Source organism: Acanthochromis polyacanthus, chromosome 14 (assembly GCF_021347895.1).
Source record: "Acanthochromis polyacanthus isolate Apoly-LR-REF ecotype Palm Island chromosome 14, KAUST_Apoly_ChrSc, whole genome shotgun sequence".
NCBI classification, from domain to species: Eukaryota; Metazoa; Chordata; class Actinopteri; family Pomacentridae; genus Acanthochromis; species Acanthochromis polyacanthus.
In genome coordinates, this window is record NC_067126.1 from 33192303 (window position 1) to 33220161 (window position 27859).

At 40.3% G+C, this 27859-nt stretch overlaps 1 protein-coding gene across 5 annotated transcripts; it reads right to left on the minus strand.

Moving 5' to 3' along the window:
* Positions 1–1568: 1568 nt before the first annotated feature.
* On the minus strand, positions 1569–26522 carry mid1 (midline 1). 5 transcript variants are annotated; one of them, XM_051959193.1, is made up of 11 exons: positions 26402–26522; positions 12808–13529; positions 11427–11486; positions 7535–7630; positions 6830–6937; positions 5221–5369; positions 5001–5128; positions 4250–4393; positions 3604–3765; positions 3300–3507; positions 1569–2694 (listed from the first exon to the last, which is right to left on the minus strand). In XM_051959193.1, exons 2-11 carry the CDS (start codon positions 13471–13473, stop codon positions 2346–2348), a joined length of 2070 nt encoding a protein of 689 aa, XP_051815153.1. In that variant the 5' UTR covers positions 13474–13529; positions 26402–26522; the 3' UTR covers positions 1569–2345. The 5 variants fall into 5 exon arrangements, with proteins under 5 accessions (XP_051815153.1, XP_022046498.2, XP_051815154.1 ...); XM_022190806.2 differs by lacking the exon at positions 26402–26522 and adding an exon at positions 22234–22595; XM_051959194.1 differs by lacking the exon at positions 26402–26522 and adding an exon at positions 20440–20893.
* Positions 26523–27859: the final 1337 nt, after the last annotated feature.

Sequence of the window (27859 nt, forward strand, 5' to 3'; positions counted from 1 at the left end):
CCTTTGCCATGGAAGAATAGTTTTTTTAAATTAAATTGACCATGATTTAACGCTGAAAAGCAATTAAAGGGAGAGTTGTGTGGATGCTGGATATAACAGAATCAAACCAGCTACTGGTTTAAACTTCAACAAAAATAAATGCAGATAAAAATATGCTTTATTTTACAGTCGCACCACATAGAAGTATCTAAGTTACTCTCGACTGTTCTTGAACAAGTGGACAGTCGAGTTATTAAAGGGGGACCTGACTTTTAGTCTCTACTTGCCTTGAGCTATATTTCAGATGCCCCATTACAGCTAAAGCCCATAATAGTACTATTACAAAACAAACACCACAAATACACAAGTAGACCAATGTGGAAGATGGAATTTTGGGGTGGGACAGATATGGCATCATCAGGCAGCACATTAGACAAAATAAATTATAAAAAAGCCAGTAGATGGAGCCTTGGTGAGCAGTTTACTTCCTACTTGAAATTGAGATTATTATTTTTTTGCATCTTGTCTGCAAATTACTTTATTTACCGCAAGTACTGAATCAGAGTAAAGCATTTATATTGAACATCTGCCAACATTTCTGTGCCTGTCTTTGTTTAGTCGTGGAGAATATAAGGAAGTGAAGAACATCAAATATTTTGCTTGGATGTGTTGTATTTATGCCAAAAGTTTTCTTTTCTAACTCATAATGGAAAACAGTCACTGAGTAAATATATTGACAGTCAGTGATGAAATCGTTGGAAAGACCTCAAAGTAAATCGCTGATGAAAACTGATATTTTACATATTTTCAACAATATGCTAAGCATGTGATGAAATCATACAACAATGTTATTTTTGTTTTGCACTAAGCATCTCTGATCTTGAGGCATTTTTATCAGCGGAGTCATACACAACCAACTGATCTCTAGAGGAAGGAAATATTTATACCAAGTTGTGAGGCAAATCTTTTTCTCTTTTTGCAAAAATATCTTCTACTGGAAGCTGGCACTGAAAAATTATTTAAATAATTAAAAAAACATATATGTGTAATTTTTCAAGAGATTAAATTATACTTAAACCTGAACTGTGCGACATTTCCGTACACAAATAGCCTTGAGTATTTATTTAAACACAAAACAAACGCATCTAAAAATGCAGTCCTGGTGGCATTACACAGAGGAGGTGGGCTTGTGTTCGTACATTACAGCTTTGTCTGCAGGGCGTCTCGCGGGGAGGGGAGGTCACACAGAGTTCAGATTTATTTTTTTCTTTTTCGCTCTTGTCTACTTTGTGGAAAGGAGACGCTCCAGAATTCAAGCCGCGTTACTCTAGTACAAAAAGAGATGTCAGAGCAAATCTTGTCAAAAGTTATATTTTGGCTCAGTGTGGGTCAGAGTGAGCCCTGTAAAGCACTTGTCTCTACGGCGGTGGGTGTTTTCTTTTCACTGTGTTGTGAAGGCTCGTTGAGGCGTAAATGAAGAATCAAAATTAAATGAGTGTAAACAACAAGTGTACATTGTATTAAATTATCATCCCACTGGGACAGATTTGTAGCTCACAGTACAACAAAGAGGAAAGCCACACAGGTAATTATGTGAAGTCATTTTTATTAAATCTTAGAACTTAAATGTTAACATTGTGATGAAGGTTTGTTTGGAAATCGCTGTAAGGAGATGAAACTGTACATTTACAGATAAATACTTAAAAATGGCTGAAGTGACTGATTGCAAATTAGGACCTCTAAGTGAAACTGTTTTTAACTATTGTTTCCGGATCTATTTAAGTGCAATTTCCTTAAAATACAATGACAAGTAAACATTTGTATTATGTAGAAGTGGCTTAGAAATGCATTTATAGTGACAACTCTGTCTTATCAAAGTGCAATGAATTAAAACAATCTTTAAAAACATTAACAGCCTTTAAATTAACTTCCCAGAATCATTCAAGCCAAAGAGTCCCTCTTGTCACTTGCTGTTCAAGGTTTATCATCGACCTTAACAAGACATGAATGCAAAAGTGTGTAATATGAATTTTAAAATAATGCTAAAAACAATATTCAGCCCATTTGAAAATATCTCCATGAGTTTTTTAAAATGTCAGTAAACCGTTAAAACCACCCAGCAGAGCAATGTGCATAAATGTGCAAAGCAAAGAAATACATTTACAAGTGCCTGAAAATATTTCTTAAATTATTCCAATTTGTTTCAACATAGGCTTGCTTAAGAATGGACACCGAGGTCATTGCATCTCAATTGACAACAGCCTTTTTTTTGTACTCTCTTCCTACCATAAAAAATGTGGTCATCACAGTTTAACAGGTGCAGGCAGTCCGGTCTCTTTTTGGATACAAAAAGAAAATGTGTTTTTTCAGTTGTTGTAGTCTGTTCCCTCTAAGTGATCGGGGATCGGCAGTCCACTGAGGATTGTTAAACACCTGTTCCACACGTTGAACACAGGGCACACTGGCTGCGCAAAGGCAATGTCAAACGTGTACAAGTGCTGCGATCCAACGGCGTCGTAGAAAGACAGAGACCCAGTGTCATAGTCCAACAACACCCCGAGACGCCGCAGGTGGGGCGAAGGCTCGATGGGCATCTCCTTGCTGTTGTGACGCACCACCCAGGAGTTGTTGCAGCGAGACAGTACCCAGGAGGCCGAGTTTTTGCCAACCCACTCGTGCTTTGGTGCCGACTTGTAAGCAATGCCCACTGCGAACCTGTGTGCACCAATGAAAAGTGCAAAATCATAAATACTGGCATATTTCTAGGATTGCAATTCAGAAACGTTATCCACGAGGAAATAAATTGAAATGTAAAACCACAAATTTAGCATGCATGAATGTGTGTAGGCTGCTGAAGTGGTTTGGTGGTGAGCACTTTTGCCTTGCAGCTATAAGATCCCTGGTTTGTCCCCGCCTTCCTGGAATCTTTCTGTATGGAGTTTGCATGTTGTTCCTGTGCATGGGTTTTCTCCGGGTACTCCAGCTTCCTCCCACAGTCCAAAAATATCTCGAGGTTAATTGATTATTCTAAATTGCCCGTAGGTGTGAATGTGAGTGTGATTGTTTGTATGTGTAGCCCTGCGATAGACTGATGACCTGTCCAAGGTGCTGCCTGCCTTTGCCCTAAATCAGCTGGGATAGGCTGTGTATAGATAACAGATGGATAAATGTGTGGAACAAATTTTACACATTCATCCATCCATTATCCATTCCTTGAGATACTGCAACCCGAACTAAAGCGATGATCTCGCCAACCATATCTGATAGAGCTACACTGTCACCCCAAGTGCTAAATGTGTCTAAAAACTGTTTGTTTTTACCATGTGCTCCCTCCTATCAGAGCCTCCCAGTAATGGCGGCCGCTGTCAATGTAGACATTTCCTGTGACACCGTAGCTGCTGTGACTGGAGAAGCGGTCCTGGCTGTGGCTCTTCTTGGACGAAGTCTCGTCCCTCTCTACTGTCAGGTTGTCGTGGGACACCCTCAGCTTTCGGTGAGCAGACTTCGGGTCCAATTTGAATGGCTGACCTTAAAATAACACAGACGTTTTCAGTAGAATGCACTCATTAAAATTCTCAAGGATAAAGTAGTAACATGAGTAATTCCGTGCAGCTGTTGACATACTGTTGGTTTTCAGTTTCCCCGGTTCACTGCTGCGGTTTCCAGCCTGGTTTATGGCCTTCACTATGAAAATGTACTTGGTGCCACACTGGAGTCCGTGCACAGTGTAGTGATTTTGTTTGATGTTTGGTACTATCATCCAGCTGTCAGCGGAGTTACACAAGCCTGCAGAGAGAAAGTCAGCAAGAACAAACCAAGTTATCGTGTAGACTCTTGGTAAGATAGTTAAACTGAATGTTTTATGCTGTTTTCGACTCAAGTAGTCACATTACCACTCATGCAAATGTGACTGAGTACTGAAGCAGAGAATAGATTGCTTGATCGAGCATGTTGTGAGATTGATTGGGGAGATCAGTGGAAACAGACTGCTGCACACTTCAACCCTCAGATAATATTGAGTTTATGATATGCATCTGGATGTCAATCTAGTCTCATTGTTCTAGCCTTTCCAAGAGGCTGCACAAATAACAGTGTATTTTGGTAACATCTCATTATCCATAAGAGCTCTCCTCTCCTACTGCTAAAACACAATATTATGTTTGGATATTGTAACATAGCCCCCACTAAACATATAAAAAAAGTCTTTCACAGAAATCCCTTTTACATCCCTCCATCATTGTCATGCTTTCCACCACACATATAGACTTACTGACAACATTAGATTGGCTGGTGAAGATGGCGTACTGAAGTTCATATGATACAACAGAGAATTCATCGTCTGATGTCCAGTGAACTGTGATCGTGTCATACGAAGCCGTGCATAACTCCTCGCGGATTACTGGGGGATTTGGTGCTGCAGATGGAAAACAAAAGACAAATGTTGTCCAAAGACAGTAATGGAAGCTGAGTGGATTTCATATTGCACACAACGGCATCAAAATAACAAACAAACAAAAACTACAGTGTTGAGACCAGTGGGGGATAAATAGCACCATTCATTTGTGTTTTTTATTCTGACAAGTGTAATTAATCTATGTTGGAGTTCCTCCAGCTATTAGAGCTGCAGCCCCCATGCTGAGTTAAATTCACGCTGCACAACAGGGACCGAGCATAAACAATCAAACCTGTTTCATTCGGCAGAAATGAAAACCGCTGCTGCCTTTAAATATGTTAGTTTGCTGCCACTCGCTAACAGGCACAGCGTTAAAATATAATAACATCCTGCTTCCATCCAAAGCCTTTAAATTTTATAAATCCATCATTAGGTGCAATTTTTTTCAATACAGTAACCAAACAAATCATTTAAGAATTTAGTTTGAGGAATTAAAGAGTGTACTAATGCACAATTAACCTCATCAGGCAGTATATACTAAACAAGAAATAGATTATAGTCATTTGTTGATAGGCTTCTGTGCCAAAATATTAAATATTGGGTGCTTAACATGCAAGACTTGACTCACCAGTGAGGTAATCCAAGCTTTCTAGCATTTTCTTCTCTCTTGTGAAGTCCAAAGCAAAAGTGTCAAAGGTGTCATTCAGGTTTATTTCTGGTAACAGGATTTGGGAGGACGCTGTTGCCATAGAGACTCTATGATAAAGAGGGACATATGTTAAGACATGACGATAGTTTTATAGACTGTATCTATTTGTTGTTGGGGTTGTTTTTCACGGGTCCCTCACCTCTCGCAGATACTTTTAGCCGTCTGAAGGAAGCGAGTGTGGTCGGTCTCCTTGAGAGTTTGGTCAGCCTGAGTGATGAGGGACGAGGACCTCTCGATGCACTGTTTACAGCTGGCTATCTGCTGGGCGAGCTTCCTCAGCCTCACAGACTGTGCAGAAAATAAGATATGCAGACAGATAAATAGCTTGGTAAACACCCAATGAATGCGTGACCTATGAGGCACCTCACTGCCAGATGCTTGATTGGTTTTCACCTGGCCAATTAGAGAATCTTGCCGAGGGAAAATTTGATTTACAGCACTGACAATCCGATTTTCCGTGTGGACTGTAAGCGGCAACCTTTTATTTATTTATTTATCTTTTTTTCATACCTCCGAACTTATGAGAGGTGTATTTGTGAAACATCCCTCATAACACTGTCATAGCAACCAGGCCTCCCCCTCTCCTGCCCTCTGTGCCGCTGTGGCTCAGTGGCTGAAAGCAACCTCACAACCTGACACGAGGCACGAGGTGAGGAAGGAAAGCGTCCTCCTCCAGAGAGGCCCATCACGGGAAGCAGGGCTGATTTTACATTGACACTGAACATTGCACAGCATGCCACCACCTTTCTAAGGGCATCTAGCAGGGGAAAAGGAAGGGAAACCATTCAAGAGGCCTGGCACAATCTCATTAAATGTATGGACACTGTGCCAGAAGAACTCCAGAGAGGAATACTGTTAATGAAGACCAAAAAAGCAATAAACTGGTGTCTATATCAGCTTACGTAGCATATAAATATGCTCAGACAAGGACACAAAGCCACAAGACAACTGCTTGTTTCGTTCCCAATTTGCACCAAGATTCAGTGTTTTTCTTTAACCATGACTGTTCCATAACAACATGTTTATGGCCAAAACCAAAACTGAAAACCAAGTTTTGGTTGTTTTTGTGCATGACTCTACCCAAAGAAAGGAAAAAATAGTGGTTCTATGGTAACTGATGAGTCATAATCAGAGGAAAGGGAAAAATTATGGATGCTGTGGTGCAGGCTGGAGGATTTGTCTGTGGCCAGAACTAGGAACTGCAGATGTATTCCACTTACATTTAAAGGATCTTTTAAATTATTATTATATCCAAAGTTTCTCTTCAGTCAGTTTCATTGAAATATCATCATTAGTTAAATATGTCACAAGTTACATATGCTGTCTTTTGATTTTGTAATAAAAATGTAGTATATGTGATAGTTAGTCAACTGACCTAAGTAATGTCAGTTAACAAAATAATATGTCTAAAGTTTGCTAACATTAGCCACCATACACTGGTCAAACTAGACAAACTAAAACTGTAGCATCAAAAGTTGCTTTTTTTGTTCAGGAGTTCAACTTTTCATTTCTGAGAAGAAAAATTATTTATTGATTCTTTCAAACTTGCCCTCGCTTTAAGCAGTAACATTTTGAAGATAGATGTTTTTTCCCCAACAGCAGTGATTTGTCATGGTTACATTCTCATAAGACCAGCATACTCGAGTGTGCAGGTGTGTGTGTGTGCGTGGATGCAAGGTTATCAGCCCGGACAAGGTGATAAACAAACAAACAAAGGTTATCGAGATACAAAAGGTGATAAACAATACCTTCCCCTCCTTTATCTTGGTCGCTATGATTTGTCTTCGCTGCTGTATGATATTAATCAGCAGGTCACACTCTTCTAGCAGCTTGTTTTCCTGCCGCGATGCATTTACCTAGACAGAAGTATAGATAAGAGGCAGTCATTTTATTTGCTTGCTCATTTGCAAGTATGTGCAATTTTGAAGTCATTACAGCATGCACTAACAACAGCACAATTCAGTTATGCAAACCCCACTGAGACAGAAGATACTGAGAAAAAAAAAATAAAGAGGACAATCCTGCCTCTCTTTTATGTGACACGCACGTAAGATTGAAGGCGATGACACTGAGATTTACCAAAACAAGATTTCTTTCTGGCTCTATGCTAAGCAGGAGTGATTAAAATGAACAGTGAGGCGAAATAATTGATAGAATCTAAATGAAACACACCATAATTATCTTTCATCTGCTTCATGTGTTTATGAATATTTACATTGTGTGCACATTCATATTTAGCCTACAAATGCTCCGAAGACTATTCAATTTGCAAGCATGTGACATAAATTATTGATCTATAGACTAATGAGCACTCAATCTTGTTGACATGATAAAATGCCTCTTTCGGATACAGTAATTCATCACGGTGTTAATAATTTAATGAGTTGTTGCCCATGAAATGCCACGGAGGCTGCGAGCCCCCCACCTGAACGGGAACAGATAAACAACCTCACCTCCACGTGTTGGCAGGTTTGGATAAGTTTGCCCATCAGACTTTCCAACTCACTGGTCCTCTTGATTAGATTGCTGAGGTTGGAATCCAAGGCTTGCTGCAAAAACAAAATTGAAAGGGAATATTTCATTACGCGCTGTCCCCCATCAAACTGTAAACAGCTGAATAAATCTTGGGGGGAGTGTTAGGTGAATGGGAACATAAGGACCATATCTGGCCCAGCTGTAATGAGCACAGGAGAGGACTGCCACTGGATATGAGTGGCCATGTTTTGGGCTCTGATCAGTCTGAAGCCCCCCCCCCCAGTGTGTGCCGAAGATCCCATATACTGCCGGCTGAGGCCACGGAGCTTAGCGGAGCATCTGCCAGTGATTCGGGCAACTAAACCTTGGCTGTGTTAATCACTGACTCAGATCAAAGGCTTATGTTTCAAACTTCATCTCTTTGCTGTAATTGGGTAGCATGATGATGGTGTTCTGTGATGGTACAAAATGTCCTCTGATACTGTAAGCGTTGTTCTTCCTAAATAAAAGATTAATGCACATTTGCCTGCATGTGTTTAAGTATTCGATCGATGATTTCAGTTAAAACTGACAGTAGCAAATGTGTGGAAAAGGCCTCAGGTGTTTTAACTACATCAATACCAGCCAGTATAATCTAAATTAGTCATATTTTGTGTTGCTCTCTGACGCCTATGCTTTCAAGTGAATCAGATAAAAAGAGAACCGTGCTTGTTTTAGACTATTATTAAAAGTCTTAAATGATATAAGTAAATGGATCTGTAATATTTATAGTCAAAGAATGACTGACTCTGGTTTGGTTGCATAGCACTGAGAGATGCAGAAAAAAAAAACACTCAGATGGCTTTAATGCTCAGTTCATGTGCACATTTTCAAATATAAATATCATAAAACTTCCCCCTCGAAAAACCTGTCACAAACACCAAAAAATACAATCCGAACTGCAAATACCCAAAGACGAGAGCAAACAGGTATGAGGAGCCTGCAAAGAGCCAAAGCTCGAGGCAAATAGTGGGGAGTCCTCTTTCATATTAGATGTTTCACATTGTGATTTCATAAGGTGTGTGCGTCACCGCCTACGAAAATAGCAGTGGCTTTATTTTACTGGCCTCATGAATATGATTTATTCATATGGAAAAGAATGTGATGAAAGCCATTTCAGATGCTGTGCTGCAGGTACAGGTGAGGAGAGTTCACAATTTCAAAACTGACACATGAAACACAACGTATTAATCAAAATGATGCTGCATGTAGTCACAACAGCAAATGTGGAAGGCTATAGGGAGCTAAATCAAATAAACCCACGCAGAGTAAATAGAAAAGACAGGAAGTGTGAGCTCTTCTACGCTCACATTTTGCACACTGGTTTTCTCGGTGTATCGAGAATAGAACTTCTTGTACAGCATTAATGCATTTCACATGTTTAGACAGCTCTCTCTAATGGACGTCTCTTTCCTAAAATCGTTGAAACTTGATGAGAGGAAAGAATAGCAGCTTCCTTTTGTATGTGAATGCTTCTGGTTCCACACCTTTGCGTTGGCCAGTTTCTCTTCCTTCCTTTCAGAGTCCTGACAGGTCACCGTCAGGACTTAGAGGTTTATCCTGTGTCAACATCAGAAATTTTATCCGTTGGCAGCCACTTTATCCTGTGAGCGCCACTGGTCCTGTTGCACATCTGGGAGGGCCATCATTGTTGGAGGGCAGTTTACGCTTCTATTGACTCAGTAGTCTGCACTGAATTAAATGCCCAGTTGTTAATATTTTTTGCCATACACTTTATAGGTATTTAAGTTTACTGGTGGGTTTCTCGTCTAATCATAATTTCAAATAATAGGTCGGTAAAGACAAGCGACTTAGATTTCTGCTGAATGCTGTCTAGTGTTGGATAATGTAGCTTATTTCAGTTGTAGAAACTTTTATGTGTCACAGTAGGCGTAGCACCTACGCTTTTCCTGACATGATGAAATGTCAGCTTTGAAAAGGGCCAATTAAAAGACATGTCAGTCACTGTTTCAAATTTAAATTGTGCAGAATTCATTTGAATGAGAGATTGCACCCAGTTACCCACCACAGAATGCGTTTCATATTGTATACTTGTATCTCTGTCAAGTGGACAACACAATGTGATAATAAATATGCAATACTATTTATTTATTTTTTTTAGCATAGTGGAAGGTCTGGATTCAGTGACACATTTGGCCTTCTGCTTAACAGGTTAGAGAGCAGAGATGCTTTGTGTACTATACATTCAGTCTATTGACAGTTAGACTTTCATAGTATGTCACCGTGGAGAAATTACAGTTTAGGAAAAATATAGTTTAAGAAATATTACAACTGGCCTACTGACCCTGCAAGATAACAGATCAGAGGGCCACTGCTGCCTTTCAAGCATGATATATTTTTGGCCAGATGCCCCATGTGTGGAATGTTATTATTCATAGTCATGTGAAAGTTTAAAAAAAATGTGACTGTTGTTCCATTCAGAGATGAAAGTATCACCGAAGCAATACGATACAAGCGTTTTATTTTCGACATTACGCTTATAAAGTTTTATAGTGGGAATTATTTCATCTATACTTTTGTTGATTAATTTAGATATTAAAGACCCGCTTTGAGGGTCCATGTGGTAGAAAATATATCACAAGCAAATTAAGTGTTTCATATGTAGCAAACCTAAGGAACCAGTCCTGCCAACTTGCAGAGCGGTACTTTCTGTATCATTATTCTTGTTCAGAATCGGTTCGAGTTCAAGCATGTATGGCTGAATTAGTCCAACATTGCAACAGGCTATTGTGGTGTTCAGAGTATTTCAGCAGGTAACTGAGCTTCAGCTGTTACGAGTGGGAACTGGTTAGTGAAGAGAAATGCAGGACAATGCAGAGCCACGTATTGTAGATGAAACAAGGGTGTAGAGTTACATCTAAGCCATTTTAGGGGGTTAGTTCCATGGAAAAACCTTCCAACTATACAACTTTGATACACAGAGATGAGCTCTTTGGGCTTCAATCAATTACCAGCGGAGGTCTTAATTATTTATTTATTCTAAATATTTCAGCACTGTAGATGACTGATAAGTATTGTCACCTCACAACAGGAGGCTCTTAATTTCATTCCCCTGCTGTTGTTGTTGAGTTTACATGTTCTTCCTGTTTAGATCAGTTCCTTCTCATAGTTTCAATTTATTCGGCTTCAAATCAAACTTTGAAATGCCTGTGAGCCTCGCTGTTTTTGTCTGTTTACAAAAGTTCTGAAGCAAACCCGGGTTTTAACTTCATGCTCTAACTCACTCGTGTAAGAATCCATCGACATAAAAAATATATGCCGGAAAAGATAATTATAGACGCGATGCCAAACCAGGATCGTGTCGTATAATGCCCAAATCAGGGAGAAGAAATAACGCACAAATGCAGCCATGTCTTAACAAAGTCATAGTATCCCCTTGTGTGGGAATTTCTGAGAAATGTGCGGCACAGTGGTTGTAAACATATGCTAGAAAAAAATCATGAACTACCAACAAGCTCAGCTGTGTGCCACCTGGGTCCTGTCCTGCATGCCACGAGGAAAAAATTATGCCTCTCTAAGATGGGAATTGCTGTTTCCTCTTTCACTTCAGGCTTCCAACAATGCAGCTGCATCTGGGGATGTTGCTCTTTTTAAAAGGTTAGTGAGCACATGAACTACCTCATAAAGTAATAAAAGCACAGTTCCAACTCGTCGCACCAATACCTCGCTTCCATGTACATTAGTCAGTATCGCTCAAGTAGAGCAGAACAATTTCACTGATTTTGGTCGATCCCTCAAAAAGTGACATTCAGGTTTCGGCGGATCCGTCTAATAAATCTGCCCCGAATGTGTAATCAAAGAAATGATCACCTGGTCTGCCTCCTGGTGTGAATGTTCACGGCCCACACAGAGAAAGCGGCCAGGAGATTTCTGCACAATGACAGCATGATCAAACAAAGGAGAGAGGTTAAGACTGGTCCTCTGACCTATCTTCCCAAACTGCAAAAGATTGTTTGCATACCAATCCCACTGTGACCAAGCATTGTGAAAGAAAGGAATGGGCACAAAAGGGGTTTTTTGAGTGTTACTTGTGATACATAAAACCATCCCTTTGTGAGTCATGCATGAAGACTGTGAGTGTTTGGGAAAAAAGGAGGACACTCTTTATTTTTCATGCAGTCTATGCCATGCAATTCTCTGGAAAAAAGTTTAGAATGAACTTGGGTAAACTTTCACTGAACTGAAAAGCTTTATCCATCTGAGTTCAAGATTTATTCCCAAATGTAAAAAAGAAGGAGATCTTTAATGATGTGAGAGAAATTCTCGCTCCCTTGTGTACTATTTTTGTGCTAAAGGATTCACAATAAAGCTTCGTGGCACAGCTGTCTCATAGTGGACTAAAGAATCCTGTGATGTTGCTGGAGCTACAATAGACACCTTGAGTGAGTTGGCAAAATACTGACCCACTAAGTCAAAATTTCTCGTTTGAGTTTACAATGAAAGGAAAGCGGAGCCAGCTTTTTATGCTTCAGCTAACAGAGTCTTCTCATGTCTTATTGATGTCAGCCCATCTGCTGAAAGTGAGCAGCTTCTCTTAACCTAAAACTGTAAAAGCAGTTTCTGGCCCTGGTTCCATTACATTTAAGAGTGACAGTCAACCTGCAACTCACACAATATTGCAATGTCTGACTGAATATGGAAATAATCTTCTACAGCAATTTATTCTACCGTAGGATGTCTGTGCTGTTTACAAAGTGCCACTGTAGATCTGCTTAAAGATAACACTTGATTCATAACTGATTAACATCAAAAGGTGCAGATGCATCTCTCTTGCCATAACATTACACGATATTAGTGCTTGCAGGAAAAATCATCTTGTATTTTTCATGTAGCACATCATTCATATAGTAATTTCTTATACTGCTTAAATAAAAGATAAATTGCACAAAAAAGCAATTAATGAGATTCAGTTTTATGTGTCTGGGCGATCAACTATGATTTATTTCCGTGTCTGTGCACATTTATTCATTGCCAAAATCAAGCAAAAGCTCCCTTATGTTTATCATAAAATGAAAATCCAACAAATTCATTATCAGCTTGAGCACTTCTCATACTGTGATAATGTACGAGCTGAGAAGAGCTTTTGACAAATGCACAAATCATCGTTGAATACTGTTGGGTTAAACATTAGCGGGGATGCTTTCGTCACTGCCTTGTAAAAATCCCTCACACTGCATATTTGTTTCCTTACCTTGAGCTTGTCGTATCGGTCGCCGAGGGCTGCTACTTGGTGGTCTCGGTGTCGGCCGACCAGCTTACACAATGCACAGATCAACTGTTCATCTGTCACGCAGTACATGTTGACCTTCTCATCCTCGTGCTCCAGACACATAAGCCCTCGCAGATGGGAGTCCAGCAAGGGCTCGATTAGACGGTGGCCCGTGAAGGGCTTCTTGTTGGGATGGGTGGCCTTGAGACACTCCTCGCAGTACGACACCTCGCAGGTTACGCAGGTCTTCACGGCGTCCTGCGGAGGGTCCTGCTCGCAGAACTGACACTGCACCCGGTCACTGGGAGATGTCATGGCTCTGCTGTCGGGGACGGCTCTCTCACGCCGGGTCTCGTTTGGGGAGTTAGGTCCACTTAAGGAAGCCTTCTGGTAGCGATCAATGATGTTCTGCAGGGTTACGTTGCGTTTGAGTCCCTCTAGGCCCCTCTGGTTGAGGGTGATGACATAGCGGCAGGTCGGGCACTGAAAGGCGCTGATGGACTGAATTGGCTCGCTGGGGGTGCAGTGGGAGACCAGGATTCGGTGGGCACAGTTGAAACAAAGACTGTGAGCGCAGGGCAAGAGCAGCGGGTCCTCAAAAAGCTCCAGACAGATTGGGCAGGTCAGCTCCGACTCCAGTGTTTCCATTTTCAGGCAAAACGAAGTGGGACTGTCAGCGAAATCCAGGGAAGCTGATCAGCTATCTGGAAAGAGGAGACAGAATTGAATTAGAAAATGTAATGAAAGAAGCCAAATTCTTAATAAGTTGCTTATTAATTAAGTTAAGATGCAAACAAATTATTTCTCTGAGACTAATTTATAAATAAACAACAGTTACTTGTAACCTTATTGTCCACAATGAAGCATACTTGAAAAAAAGAATAAACAGCCCTCACGCATACTCGCTTAATTACAAAGCATTAATGTTAAGTTATTCATCTCTATCTTGAGCTTCATTTGATTTCCATGGCGAGTTGAAGATGAAAACATGAATATAAATATTATGTAAATATTAGGGAGAGATATCTGATTATGGAAATGAAGCAAATTGGAAAAATAAAACGGGCAACTATGGGAGAATACTAAAGTGAAAACACGTGTTTGCATGCAGTACATGAACATGTATCTGCTAGGCCTCTATAGCTGAGCTTATTACTTAAAGAATGTGGCAGCAACTCATTTTAATTTGGCACAGGAATGGCCTAGCCTGTCCGCATGTGTTCTTCTCTGTAGTGTAGTCCGTGGGCCAGCAGGCCAGTGAGGACTGACAACTCAGCCAAGCAGAAGTCTATTGGCCTGCTTGCTGATGGCTGGGACTCCACACCATCACAGACACTAAGCCTTTGTTCCCGGCCAGTCAGACACCCCAGCTGCGAGTGGACACACTGTGCTCACAGCGTCTCTCCATGTGAACTCCCTACCTCCACTCATTATGTGTGAAGAAGGCAAAAGCTCATTATCAGGACAGTCGGGCACAAGTAGCCTTTTGAAGTTGTGAGGATACAGCAATTACCTCTGAGCTACAGACCTGGGTTTGTTCTTTTATTCAAATTTTCACAGACATTCACTTATCCCACTGTACTGTATAAGACAAGAAGCAATTGTTGCACTTGTCTCTTGTGACTGGGGATGCATCTGTGGGCCTTTGTTTCTTTGCTATTTTGTTCTTTACAGACAAAGCGACGAATGCAGGTGCCTAGAAACTGAGGATCAAAGACGAGCTCTCCACCGTCCAAATCCCACCGTTTTCAACAAAATATGTTAGACATTAAGCCTTCTGGAACAGATATTGTTTAGAAGTTTGTATTAGGATATTTTCTTGAACAATTTCCTACATTTTACACCGTTGGTTTTTAATTCAATACTAATTTATGTTTGCTGTGCAGAATCCTGAACTTGTTTGTGCATGTCTAAGAGTTTAAAAGCTCAATTAATCTCTAAAGATGTAACTACCTATCCAGCATTTCGTTTGATGTTTCACACAAGACAACATCACATCATCTTCAGCTGAGCTATCAGTTACAACACGCTGCCTCTGCAGGTCTCGTCAAACAGGTTAAGTTGTTGATTCAACCAGGCTGTCCTAAATACAAACTGAATAAAGAGCTTTGTACCACAAACACAATGCAAAGTCACCAATCCGCTTATGTCATCGCCTGTGGTATAAAATATCACGAAGTTACAAAGAGCCTGTAAAGTAACACTGTAGCAAAAAGCCCCTGAAAACTGCGTTACAGCCCCCAAGTACATTACGCACTCCTGAAAGCTCGTCCATTCATATACAATTTACTTTACCCACCGATGGATTTCGCCCCACTTTGCACTGCCGAGACATTTTTGCTGAAGGAAAACTTCTGACCTGAATCATGAAAATATGTTTACAATAACAAATGCACCAGTCATTAACTCCAGCATGTTGTAGAGATGTGCATCCAGATGGTACAAGTCTTCGCAGCCCCAGTAGTCCTGCTGCAGAGCTGTCATTAAGCGAGAGATTGAGCAAGAGGTAGCAAGCACAACAGGAAAAGTTGCCCGACAATTCCAGGAAAGCCAGCTCCACCTACAGCTGGAGCTCTGGCCAGTACTGGAAGAAGAGAGAGAGAGCACACAACAGTGAGAGTGAGTGAGAGAGAGAGAGAGAGAGAGAGAGAGAGAGAGAGAGAGAGAGTCAAAACCAGCAAATAAGCAGAGCCCTAGCCCACGTCCGCACAGGCAGGTCAGTGTCCCCTCAGCCCTGCCCATTCAGAAATTCAAAGCGTTAGGATCAGTTTCAGGTTTCCTTGTGTTACTGTCCCTCTGCTTCAAGCCGCACAATGCTTTGGACTATGACTCTTCTAGGCAATCCTACCAGGCATTGAATTCAAAGAGAAAGACTGAAGACACAAACACAGATGAGAAGGAGCCTGAGAGGCAGCGGGACCCATCTGTAACATGAGGTCAGATGATTCTCTCAGCATCCAACAAGGTGATGCGGAATTTCCGACCAAATCCCAAATGAAGACGCACTGTGATTATTATCAGCCAGTGCATCCAAGTTTGTCGCAGCTGGCCTTCATGTGGGAATCGCCGAGGTACCATCTGCCTACCATGTGCCTCTATTTCCAGACACACCCCTGCTGAGCTCCTTTTCAATTCTCCTGTCATTCAAAGGAGTCCCCAGTGTGACTATCTGCTCTGAGAGACAGACAGACACTGTAAATATCGAAGCATGCTAAAGTTCAGACAAAGCTGTGGGTACGGGCTACATAACTTGGGGAAGCCACATGGGGAAGTGACTCGCATTCCCGGGGTTCCTTCTGCAACTTGGAAGGAGATCAGTGAGAAGTTAGCAACACCTTCTAGGAAACCATTAGAAAAAAAATTGGGATGATTACCAAAGGGATCCAAAGCACAGTTACTGCTTGTTGCTCATCGCTTTAGTGCACTTTTGTGTTTCACATTCAAATTGAAAGTATTCACAAGTATGTTGCTAATTTCAGATTTGCAAGGTGATCTTGTGCAGCTGTTAATTGAGAAAGACGAGTGAACTCCTCACCAAGTTTCACATTCAAGGGCGTCTAATATGATGTAAATAAAGCTGGATTAGCTTTCAAAACAGCTGAGTCATATCACATATCCAAACAATTAGACTGTGTATTGATATAGTGTTGCTATACAACTATTCTGGTATTCAGAAATTTAAGACAAACAGGCGTTAAATATGATGACCAAAGAGATCCATTGTTCATTTTTCAACAATAACAATCAAGTAGTCTCACAACTGAAATGCAGCATTTAAGAAAACTCACCAAAGCTGTATCATGATATATAATGACCAGAATCCCATACAAAATGTAGCCTCATAACACAAAACTGACATTATTTCTATGTATTAAAAAATCTGTACACGCTGTCATTCAGGAGTACATTTTGTATGTTGCACAGAAAAGGTCAAAATAAAGGCGCTTCATGAGTATTAAAATTATTGATTAAACGCCTAAAAACTCTACTCTGTCTATCAAAATCCATCCATCCATCTCTATACACCGCTTTATCCTCACTAGGGTCGCGTGGGCTTCTGGAGCCTATCCCAGCTGACTCGGGCGAAGGCAGGGGACACCCTGGACAGGTCGCCAGTCTGTCGCAGGGCTACATATACAGACAAACAGTCACACTCACATTCACACCTACGGGCAATTTAGAGTAATCAATTAACCTCAGCATATTTTTGGACTGTGGGAGGAAGCCAGAGTACCCGGAGAAAACCCACGCATGCACAGGGAGAACATGCAAACTCCATGCAGAAAGATCCCAGGCCCACCCTGGGACTCAAACCAGGGATCTTCTTGCTGCAAGGCGACAGTGCTAACCACTCCCTCACTGTGCAGCCCTCTATCAAAGTCTCATATTTAAAAGTTTTCTTCCATTAGAACTTGTCTTCCTACCTGAATGCCTTTGATGTAACTCCACACCATTACTTCCTCCAGAATGTGAAGATCTGTTAACCCGTTGCGCTTCAGTGTCCCGCCCGCTGTACACTTTGAGATCTGCATAAGCAATTTGCTAAATGTCTGAAACTGCAAACGTGATTATACAAACACTATACACCGATGGAAAGCTTAGATTCTCATGAATCCGCCGGTATAAACCACTTTCAGATGTGATTACCACAGCGGGTAACATAAACACATTTGTCCGACAAACAACGAATATCCATCCATCCATTCTCTATACACGGCTTTAACATACACAGCGCGACTCACATTTCCGGGTTCATTATTACACACAGACGAAAATATTCCACAAAAAACAGCCATAATCCAACCTTGGACATCCAGACGAAACAAGCCAGTAAAATATTTTGTCCAAAACATGTCTTGAAGTCGGTATATACTCCACGAATAGGTCGTTTTCAAGGAAATGCACCTCGCGATGCGCGTCCAATATTCCCTGTATTTCTCGTCATATTTTTATTTACAAATAGAATATTAGCGATTTTTTGTACTGAAAATGGCTGGAATTGACTGCAGCTTAAAGGGCTACGTCCTTGCTTCTCGTCTCACCCCTCCCTCTTCATTGCAACTCGAGCACACCAGCTCACCTGTGACTGCTCAGCCATTGTAAATCTACACTTACACAGTGGCAAGTTGCAATATTGGAGTATCTCAACCAGACATGTTTAAAACCAGAAACCAGTTCTGAAGAAGGATAATCACCCTGCTAGTTAGCATGATTGTTTCCTCAGGTTTGTTACGTATGAAATCAGGGAACTCTAGCTCCATATTTTTGAGACAGTCATCAATACGCTGCAGTTTTGAGGTGTAAATGCTCCGCCATGGCACTGGCTGCTAATTTCACGCAATACAAACATGTTTGCAAGGTTAAATCAGATAGTCAGTTGTGAAACGTATGCACTTTGCTGCATGGTTCTCTGTCAAATGACAAACCTGAGTACGAAGTTAGGATTCGTAGTTTCATTCGATTAGGAAGTAATGGGTCATTTGGAGATGAAACAATTACAATGTCTTAGATACGAAGACAATTTCCTGCTCAAGCACTTTCTAATCCTTTTGGTTATGGTCTTTTATCAGTCTTAATGATGGCTCTGAACCATGTATCCAGACGCTGAAAGAGTGTGATTGCTCTTTGTCTTCTTTCCTGGGGCAGGCACCTAACATATTTATCTGTAATCCTGTCTTCACAGCATATCTGTGACCAATGTGTGGCCTGTTGCTGCTCCCTAAAGCAGCCAGCTCAGCAGCCGCCCAATCAGGCCTAATGTGATTTACAGCTGTAGCAGCACAAGCCAGCTGATTAGACTGACAAATCTACCTGATCTGCAGCTGCACACATTACTGAGATTAGCTTAATGGAGTCTGGCCCTGACCAACAGCTACTGATACTGTTATTTAAATGATTATAGAGGACAAGTTAATTACAAACCTAAACTTTTGAGCTGGTGAATTTAAAACGCATCTGTCAAACACAAAAGCATAGAAAAGAAAGCTTAAGCCTCCTTCCAGAGTGTATAATGAGCATCAGTTGAAAAATTTGCTCTAAAAATCTATAATCTAGTCTGCATAATGGTTGTAATGAGATTCTCACTGAGTAAGAACTGAAAACAGATGTCTATGAGTCGGTTAGGACTTCATTTTTTCCTGTGTTTCATTTTTCTTCATGCTTCCAGACTGTGCTGCTCAGGTCACCCTGGTCAGCATCAGAAGTTGCACCAAACTCTCATTTCCTCTCCGCGGCTTGGCAGGTGGCAGCAGCGGGAAAACACCGTAACCTTTCCACAACCACAGGAACTTTACAGAATGTCGCTTTCCAGGCATGCGGCCGTGGCCTGTTAGTCAGAACACCAGACAGAAGAAATGTCTCTCTGAGCTCAACAATATCGATTAACTAGCTTGTTAAAAATGCTCAAACCCTATTTATCTGTTGTCCCCTACGCAAAGACACACAATTTGCAGACGTCATGCAACAAGAATGATGCTTTACTATTGTGGAAAACACTCAGAGAGCGACACCATGTGGCTGATTTGTAAAATACAGGAAGCAACTTCAAATGTCTGAACTCTGAGGTTTCCTTTGTTAGAAAAAAAAGCGGCAAAATTACAAGGTGACATTTTGCAGTTGAAAAAAATACTATAATTGTGCAAATTTAACAGAGTCACTTATATAAAAAATGTTCACAAATCTGCCCTCTCATAAATGGCCCTTATTCTGCTCTTAAAACCAATGCAACAGTTCTTCATACATTGTAAAGACCTCCACATGTGTTGCCATGGGGACAACTTGATATCTATTTGTCACACTAGTGATCAGAGGCAGAGCTCTGGTGGAAAGATGTCTAACATTTCTCTTTACGAGAACAAGATAAGTTACTAATTAATAGGGGCAACCACCAGCTCAACTGCAATGTCCCAGTTTTACTCTTCATTAGCTTCATGTAACAAGACTCCAATGTGCTTTAATGTATGTAGGCCTGTCGCAAAACGTGTCCAGATGTACTGCCAGGGCTTATATAGATGTTGCAGCGGGGAAGCGCCTGTATCTTTTATCTTATCAGTTGAGTAAATGGTATTTTGTAGGTCACGAGGCTGCCAGATTATGGATGAAAGGATGGTTTTATCTCCCACAGTGCTGCTGTGAATCTCCAAGTCTGAGTGAAGGTAATAAAAAAAAAAAACTTTTATGATGACTAAGAAAATATGGCACTTAGAAAAGGGGAAAGATCGGCCTTCTCTGGAAAGATTCTTTCAAGGTTCTTTTTAAGGATTGCTCCAACAAATGATATAATATTCTTTTGGATAAAATCAATGTAGAAGTGTGTATTTTAGGAAATACACTGAACAGCTGCTTTGACACTGGAAGTCGACTTTGTCTACTCCCACTCATCTTTGACGCTTTTTAATTACAAAATCCCCTCGGCCTTCTCACTTAGTCATCTTATCCCTCAAGTGTTATCCACAGTACAAAACATGAAGGAATCTGTGAACACAACAAGGTCAAACAACCTTAGCACTTGAACAGATCCCCGCCTGCAGGCTTGGAAACATATGGTGACTCATTGTTTTGCTAGAAAAACACAGAGACACAGTAACATAAAATGCAGACTGAGATGAGACTTACCTTCCACATGATTACAGCCATAAACAAGCCAGAGGAGGGAAGAGCCACCTTTAAAGTCAAGTCAGTGTTCAGGTTCTGCACAGCTGATCCACCGCAGTGGTCTGAACTTAGAGCAAAGTGACCCGTCTTTTCTGCTCTCTGTGAGTTTTCTGACCCCTCTAACTCTTTCTTCTACTTAAAAACAGCAGGAGGATCACAACTTACCACCCTTTTCTCTCCTCTCGCTGAGAACTATACCTATCCCATCTAGATGAAGTGGGCTGCAAATTGTTGCTCTAGCCAATCGTATGAAAGGGGCAGGACTTTTACTGGTTTGGTCCATCACTCAGGGCTATCGGAGCGTGGCGTGTTGCCACAGCTCTCGACAGAGCTTTGTTGTCATCCTCAGATAAACATCTTGCAAATAGCTGAGCAAAAAACAACATTTTGTGCATTAATAACACATTTGTTTCTTTTTTTTTTTTTTTTTGCACAAGTGGCAAGATGACATTTACCAGAAACATTAGCCATAACCAGACAAAATCTGAACTGCTTTCCACTCTTGATTATTGCAGCTGGAAATGTGTTTTATGCTTAAGGCAAGATTCAATACGGGCAAATGAAAGTGCCTAAGCAAACAAGGTAATCAATTATGATTATACTCACGAGAAAGGACAAGAGGGATGCTTTGTCAGTGGCCTAGTGCAAATTCTATCATGGCTAAACGAACAGACCATCAATTGTTGGTGCTGCACAACACTGTTAGCAATTTACATGTCCATTAGGGCATCAAGAAAATTGCAGTGCAGTTTGTTCGATCAAACTCTGTAGCAGCCTTATATCTCAGAGAAGTCACACCCTTTTATTTTTCTGTGTGGACACATCCACTGGAATGGAAACACACAGGAATGCGTGTTTGTGTGTGCCACTGTGGTTGTGACAGCTGACTTAGATAGTGTTGAAAGTTGTCTCAGATTGTTGGCATCTGTGCGCCAGTTCTTGGCTGCATGGAAAATGCTCCCAACACAAACATGTGCTCGCTGACACGACTGGCATCCAAATGGTGAGGCTGATCACATAAAGTCTGATCGGTTTCTCAGCTCTGGATTTGAGCTTAACGTTACAAAATGTAGGTTTGAGGTTGATAGTTAAATGCCATTACTTGCAATAACCTTGTCAGCAACATCAGCTCAGAATGTTTTGTTAAAACTGTGTCTCTATGCAAAGCAAATGTTTGTGTTAAGGGGTTAAAGCCCCAGCACATAAGGCATGGATTGATTTGGATTAGTAGTAAGCCAAAACCCCTGCCAGGAGTCCTTGTGTTTCAGTTTAGCCTGCGGGGTTTCAAAAAGTATGAAAAGAAATATGAGAGAAAGTAAAACAGCGTAGAATCTAAAGTATGTTGAGGCCGATAATGACTTAAAATGTAAACCCATTAACCTTCTGATAATTACAGGAGAACTGATGCAAATCCAGTAGCTAGTTTATCATAACTTGCAGTGTAGAAACACATCCAATGAAGCGTACAAATATTTCAATTGAGTTGCACAGAACATTCACAGAGAAAAACAGACTATAGCCAACCATCACATCACCACTGTCATTTGTTTACATTGTGAAATTCACTTTCCTGTAAATCCAAGTTAAGAAAAAAACGCCACATTTCAAACATAGAGACCTAAAAAAGTATGCAGAATACCGTGAGGCATGTTTAATTTAGCACACTAAAACTCTGTCAAAGCCAAAAAGTGTAAAAAGAGACTTAAAGGGGACTTTTTAAAGTGACATCCACTGGAAATATATATCATGCTTTACCTTGCAGTCTGTTAGTCAGTCAACCAGACAATCCACAGCCAGCGTGACAGATGAATACAGAAATAAAGCCCAGGAAGAGATTTTTCTGAAAACACCGGCTTTCCTCAGAAGCCTCCCTTTAGCTCCTACTTTCTGTCTGGGTTCTGCTGCTTCATGTGTCTCACTGCTATCTCTGAAATTCTCCTCACACAGTCTCTTCTTCTCTAATCCTCTCTAAAGGAAGCCGAAACTGCTCCAAATGGTTCAACCAGGCGCCGACTTCTCAGGCTTTTCCCTCTTTGTATTATTTTGTTGGCTGGGATCATTAACTTAGTCCCATGAGAACATAAGGAGGTAAATAACCCCCCTCCTTCCTGTGGGAGGCTGTCAATCACATGTGACGATGAGGTGGTGAGGGGGTGCTTTTAACCGCCAAGGAAGCACTCCTGATTGGTCACCAGGGAGCAGAGGTGCCATGCGTGACAAATGGGTGCTTGGAATAGGTGGGATTGTACAGATGAGCACCTAAGGTCGAATTTATAATAGACTTTTTTTTACAGCTTACTTATTTGCATGTCATTGAAAAGCATATAAAGCCATTCAAATGTGTGAAAATTCAAAGATGACAGCAAAATGTCTGCTTTCTTGGAGCTGAATTCAAGAAAATGTAATTTACGTTGTACATGACAAATGAAGTAAATTTTGGGGTCAACAGGAATAATCACCAGATCTTTAAATGACTCTTTGGTACAGTCTGGACACTCAGTGGGGGGACTGAGAGGGAAGCATAAAGCTTCCGTTGCCATAGCAGTGTCCAAGAGCAACGATGCATCTTGGCGCTTGAGCCAAATGCCACTCTAATCTTTTCACTGGCAAACCTTCAGCTCCCTCTTCACAGCTTGTTTGTTTCTCAGTCAAGTCTAGTGCTGTCTGTCACCGTCCGGCTCCTTCCAGCATCCCATGCCAATCTAAAGTCTGTAGCGTTTTGTAGAGGAAAGAATCGTGAAAAGACACGGTTAGGAAGACAACAATACCTGAGAGAGGTCACTCTCCTCCCTGTGACCACGACTAAACTCTGAAAAGCAATGAGAAACAATAGGCTAATTAAGCGTGACTTCCAGAATGACTCCCAGGCTTTGCGCAATCTGCACACATTACCAACACACTAATGGATTTGTAAACAGCAGAACACATATCCATTTTCTATGTAAAACACAGAGACAGCACATCTACATTATTCTCACATCATTCTTTAGTTGTGCTCCACCTCTCCAGTAATTTACCACAGCTAGGAAATCAACAAAAAAGGGTTATTGCCCGTGCCCAAGGCCGCACAGTGCTATATATATCCACAAATTGTCTGTGAAATAATTACTTCACTACTTACTCTCACACTGGGATTCATTTCGGTGCAATAAAATGCCATAAAACCCGAGACATTAGAGTCACCCTGACATTTGAGGCCAGTGCCTTTTAAAGGTGAAAATGGTTTGCCACTGCAGGGTCAATCCAAAGTCACGCCCCTCTCTGAACTGCAGTAAACATGATGTGGAAAATGTCTGTTTCTGTTTTAATCATTCCGCTAAAGAAAACTTGTCTGCTCTGTGGTTTTAGCAACTGTTCCCACCTCACCCACTGGAAACCCAACCTGTTTCTTGATCCAGGCTAAAGTCTCTATGGCTTTCAGTCCGGAAAATTGATCAAAAACATTTATTTTTGTGTATCCCGTTACTTAGTAGCTTAACTACCCACTCAAAACAAATATAAAGTACTATAAAAATCTGAATATTTGACATTAGCTATGTCATAATGTCATAAATCTGAAAAAATAGAAACTGACTGCTCCATCAAAGCAAACCAATAAAATAGGGCTCCAGACACTGAAACGCTAACAATAAGAATTATATTTTTTGTTGACATATTTGTATAAGTGGCAATCAAGATGTTGGCATTTTTTTGTGTAATCCTAGTCAAACTAATTCCAGGAAATATGTTGCATTATACTGTACATATATTCCCTTATCAATACATAACAGCACTGTCGAAATAATTACTCAAAACAAATGAATATTCATCCCCACTAAATAAGGCCATTTGCTGCCGGAGGCAGTTCTGTTGGTGACGCTTGGCACATCAAGCTGTATTAATTGGAAAAAGACCTGGAGAGGGCCAGAAACGCCCTCCTGAAAACGCTGATAAGAAGTTGGAAAAAAATTGCTGTGAAATCGAATGTTATATAAACCTAGATGATTGAGAAATAAATATATGACTTCTCTGAGAAAATAAGCAAGCAAACAATTGTAAACTGCATCTTCATCATGTTACAAGGTTATTCTTTACAACAATTTAATAATTACAGACCAGTATCTCTTCTCTCACAGTTATCAAAAATATTGGAAAAATTATTTGTCAGCAGACTTGATAGTTTTATTGACAAGCATGAATTATTAGCTGATAATCAATATGGTTTTCGAACGAATCGGTCCACTTCAATGGCGCTAGTGGATGTCATAGAAACAATTACTAGTGCTATTGACAACAAAGAATATGGTGTTGGCGTCTTTGTGGACCTAAAAAAGGCATTTGACACAATAGATCACAATAGATTATTATTTAAACTTGAGAGATGTGGTATTAGAGGAGTAGTTTTAGATTGGATTAAGAGTTATTTGGATGGAAGAAATCAGTTTGTTCAAATGGACAGTTACAAATCATCACAAAGACATACTGCGTGCGGAGTGCCTCAAGGCTCTGTTTTAGGACCTAAATTATTCATTCTTTATATAAATGATATTTGTAAGGTATCTAATAAACTTAAGTTAACTTTATTTGCGGATGATACTACAATTTTTTGTTCTGGTGATGATCTGAAGTTACTTTTAGATTTAGTTACAAAAGAATTGACTAAACTTAAATCCTGGTTTGATTTGAATATATTATCAATAAATCTGAATAAAACAAAACTAATGTTATTTACTAATCGTAATGTTGATATTCCAGTACAAGTTACTGTTGACAAAGTCAGTATTGAGTTGGTAGATGAAATAAAATTCTTGGGTGTCATTTTGGATGGTAAAGTCAGTTGGAAATCTCATGTTAAATATATTGGTAGCAAAATAGCTAAAAATATAGGTATAATGGGTAAAGTAAAATACATTTTGAATGAGATATCTTTGTATATGCTGTATTGTTCTATGGTCTTGCCGTATTTGATGTATTGTGTTGAGGTATGGGGAAACACCTACAGAGCTACCACACAAAGACTATATATTCTACAAAAGAAAGCTATGCGAATTGTACATTGTGCTGGGTATCTAGATCATACAAATATACTGTTTTTGAAATCGAAGGCATTAAAACTGGAGGATCTTGTGGCTTTTAGAAGTGCTCAGCTTTTATACAAAGCAAGCAATAAGATGTTACCTATCAATTTACAAAAAATATTATCTTCAAGAGATGGGCTTTATTGCTTAAGGTATAAAAATAATTTAAAACAAAACTTTGGTCGAATTAAATTGAAATCGATGTGTGTTTCGGTTTGTGGGGTGGCTCTGTGGAATGGTCTTAATGAAGGTATTAAATCGTGTAAGAACATTTTCCAATTTAAAAAAAGTTATAGAAATATGATTTTGGAAAAGTACAAAAAGGATGAACAAAAGAAATAGTTGGTCATGATTCATTAGCAAATGCACATATATATTTTGTTTGTTTGTTTTTTTTCCGAATTGTGTTATTAGTAAATGCTGATCTATGTTAAAATCTGATTTAATATATATTTCAGATGTTTTTAGTTTTGTGCAAAGGGGTGAGGGTATATAAGTACTAAGTACTTCTACTTACTCCTTTTCGAATATGTAAGAAGGTGAAGTGACTAAAAGTGTTGGTCACTTCATATTTGATGTTCGAAATAAATAAATAAATAAATAAATAAATAAATAAATTCTTCACCTTGATGTTTACCCACTTCTATGTGTAAACTTGTTTCTATTCTGAGCAAAGAGCTACAAAAAATGTGTGCAATCTGAAGTATGCAAATACACATTACAGAAAGCAAATTGTAGTGCAGAGTCACATGACTAATTGATCAGCAGGAGGAACAATTGCAAAACAACCAGAACTGCTCAGCAAAGCAAATCAGAACATTCCAAGTAGACTTAGCATCAAAAAATCTGCAGTAAATGTGACTTACGTGCTATAATCCAAAGAGATCCTTTAAAGCACAGGAGTAAAATGCAACTCCCATTGGCAGCTCAGCTCTATTTCAGTAGCACATGGATGAGAGATTAAACAAAACATACAGTAGCATGCTGGCTAGTCTCGTTTCATACTCCCTCCCTCATTACTAAGGCTCCCCACCCAACCCCAGCCCCACCCGTATGCTCATACAAGCGTAAAACATGCCCAGGAAGCGTCACTTCCACTGGGCCATTTCATGGCTACTATCTCCATTAAAGCTCGGGCCCATCACCCCCGCCTTCTGGGGTTGAGCTCTTGCCCCTGGCTCCCCACCCTCTAAGCAATAAGACAAAGAGGTAACAAATGGAGAGACAAAAGGGGGGCGCACAAACCTTGGGGACCCCGTTTTGATGAGTTCCTAACGACACAGTCAGGCCTTGAACAGATGGGATCAGTCTCCAGGGCTGTGCTGCATCGTTGCATTTAATACACAGCTCTATAAATCCTCACAATAAATGTTGTGTTCTTCTGTGCACTAAATGGCACTCATCAGATCATAGAGCACATGCAAGTGAAAAAGCGGCATAAAACTGGCTATCTTTACTGTGTTATGTTTGCCATTGAACTCAGAGAAAATACAGTAATTAAAGTCTGAATGTGCATGCCTAATTGAGTTAGCATGTGCTTTGGCATCAAGATTGTCTTTTTGAGTGTAAACAGTGATCTAAGCAGCAATAATTATTTTCCTAACTAGGACAGTCCAGAACACTCCTCGTTTTGCCAATAAACAATAAGATGAAAGCATAGCCTGCTCCCATTATGGCAAAGGTTCAAGATTTTAATTGCTTTCATCCCATAGGCACGATGCCCATAGCTAAGCAACGGCAATCAATCCAAACATCAACCAAATGAATGAACAGGTTAGTACCAAGCCAATTAACGCTCACTGCAATTTATCTTCAACTTTCAACAGAGGTGTTACTTTGTGCAATTTAAGGTAGTATTTCAAAGAAAATCAACCCCTTTAATTGTTGGAGCTATTTATCACAGGTTCTGCAGGGCAGAAAATGAAGCGTATGAAATATTTGCCGTACACACCAGCCAGCGCCCACATGCGTTTAGTGTGCTTTATGATTAGCTGGCAGAGCAGATAGGCCTATTGTGGGCTCTGACCTGGAATTAATTGGTTTCCTCTGAGTTTGCTGCAGCTTTATTGGTGTTGTGTTCATGCCCCTGCCATCAACAGAATCAGTTGTCACCTTTGTGTCTTCTTTCTAATATGTTCTATCAAAACAAATGCTGGCATAAACAGATAAATTTGGCATGTTCAGAGCCTTAAAGACACTCTGTTAATGTCTAAATGGTCATGGTTGTATTCCGCTCCTATAAAGTTTTAAGGTTATTTAGTGTGTGGTTTCATGGAATAATTAACGTGAATTTATAATATTAGACCAAAACGGAAAAAAAATGA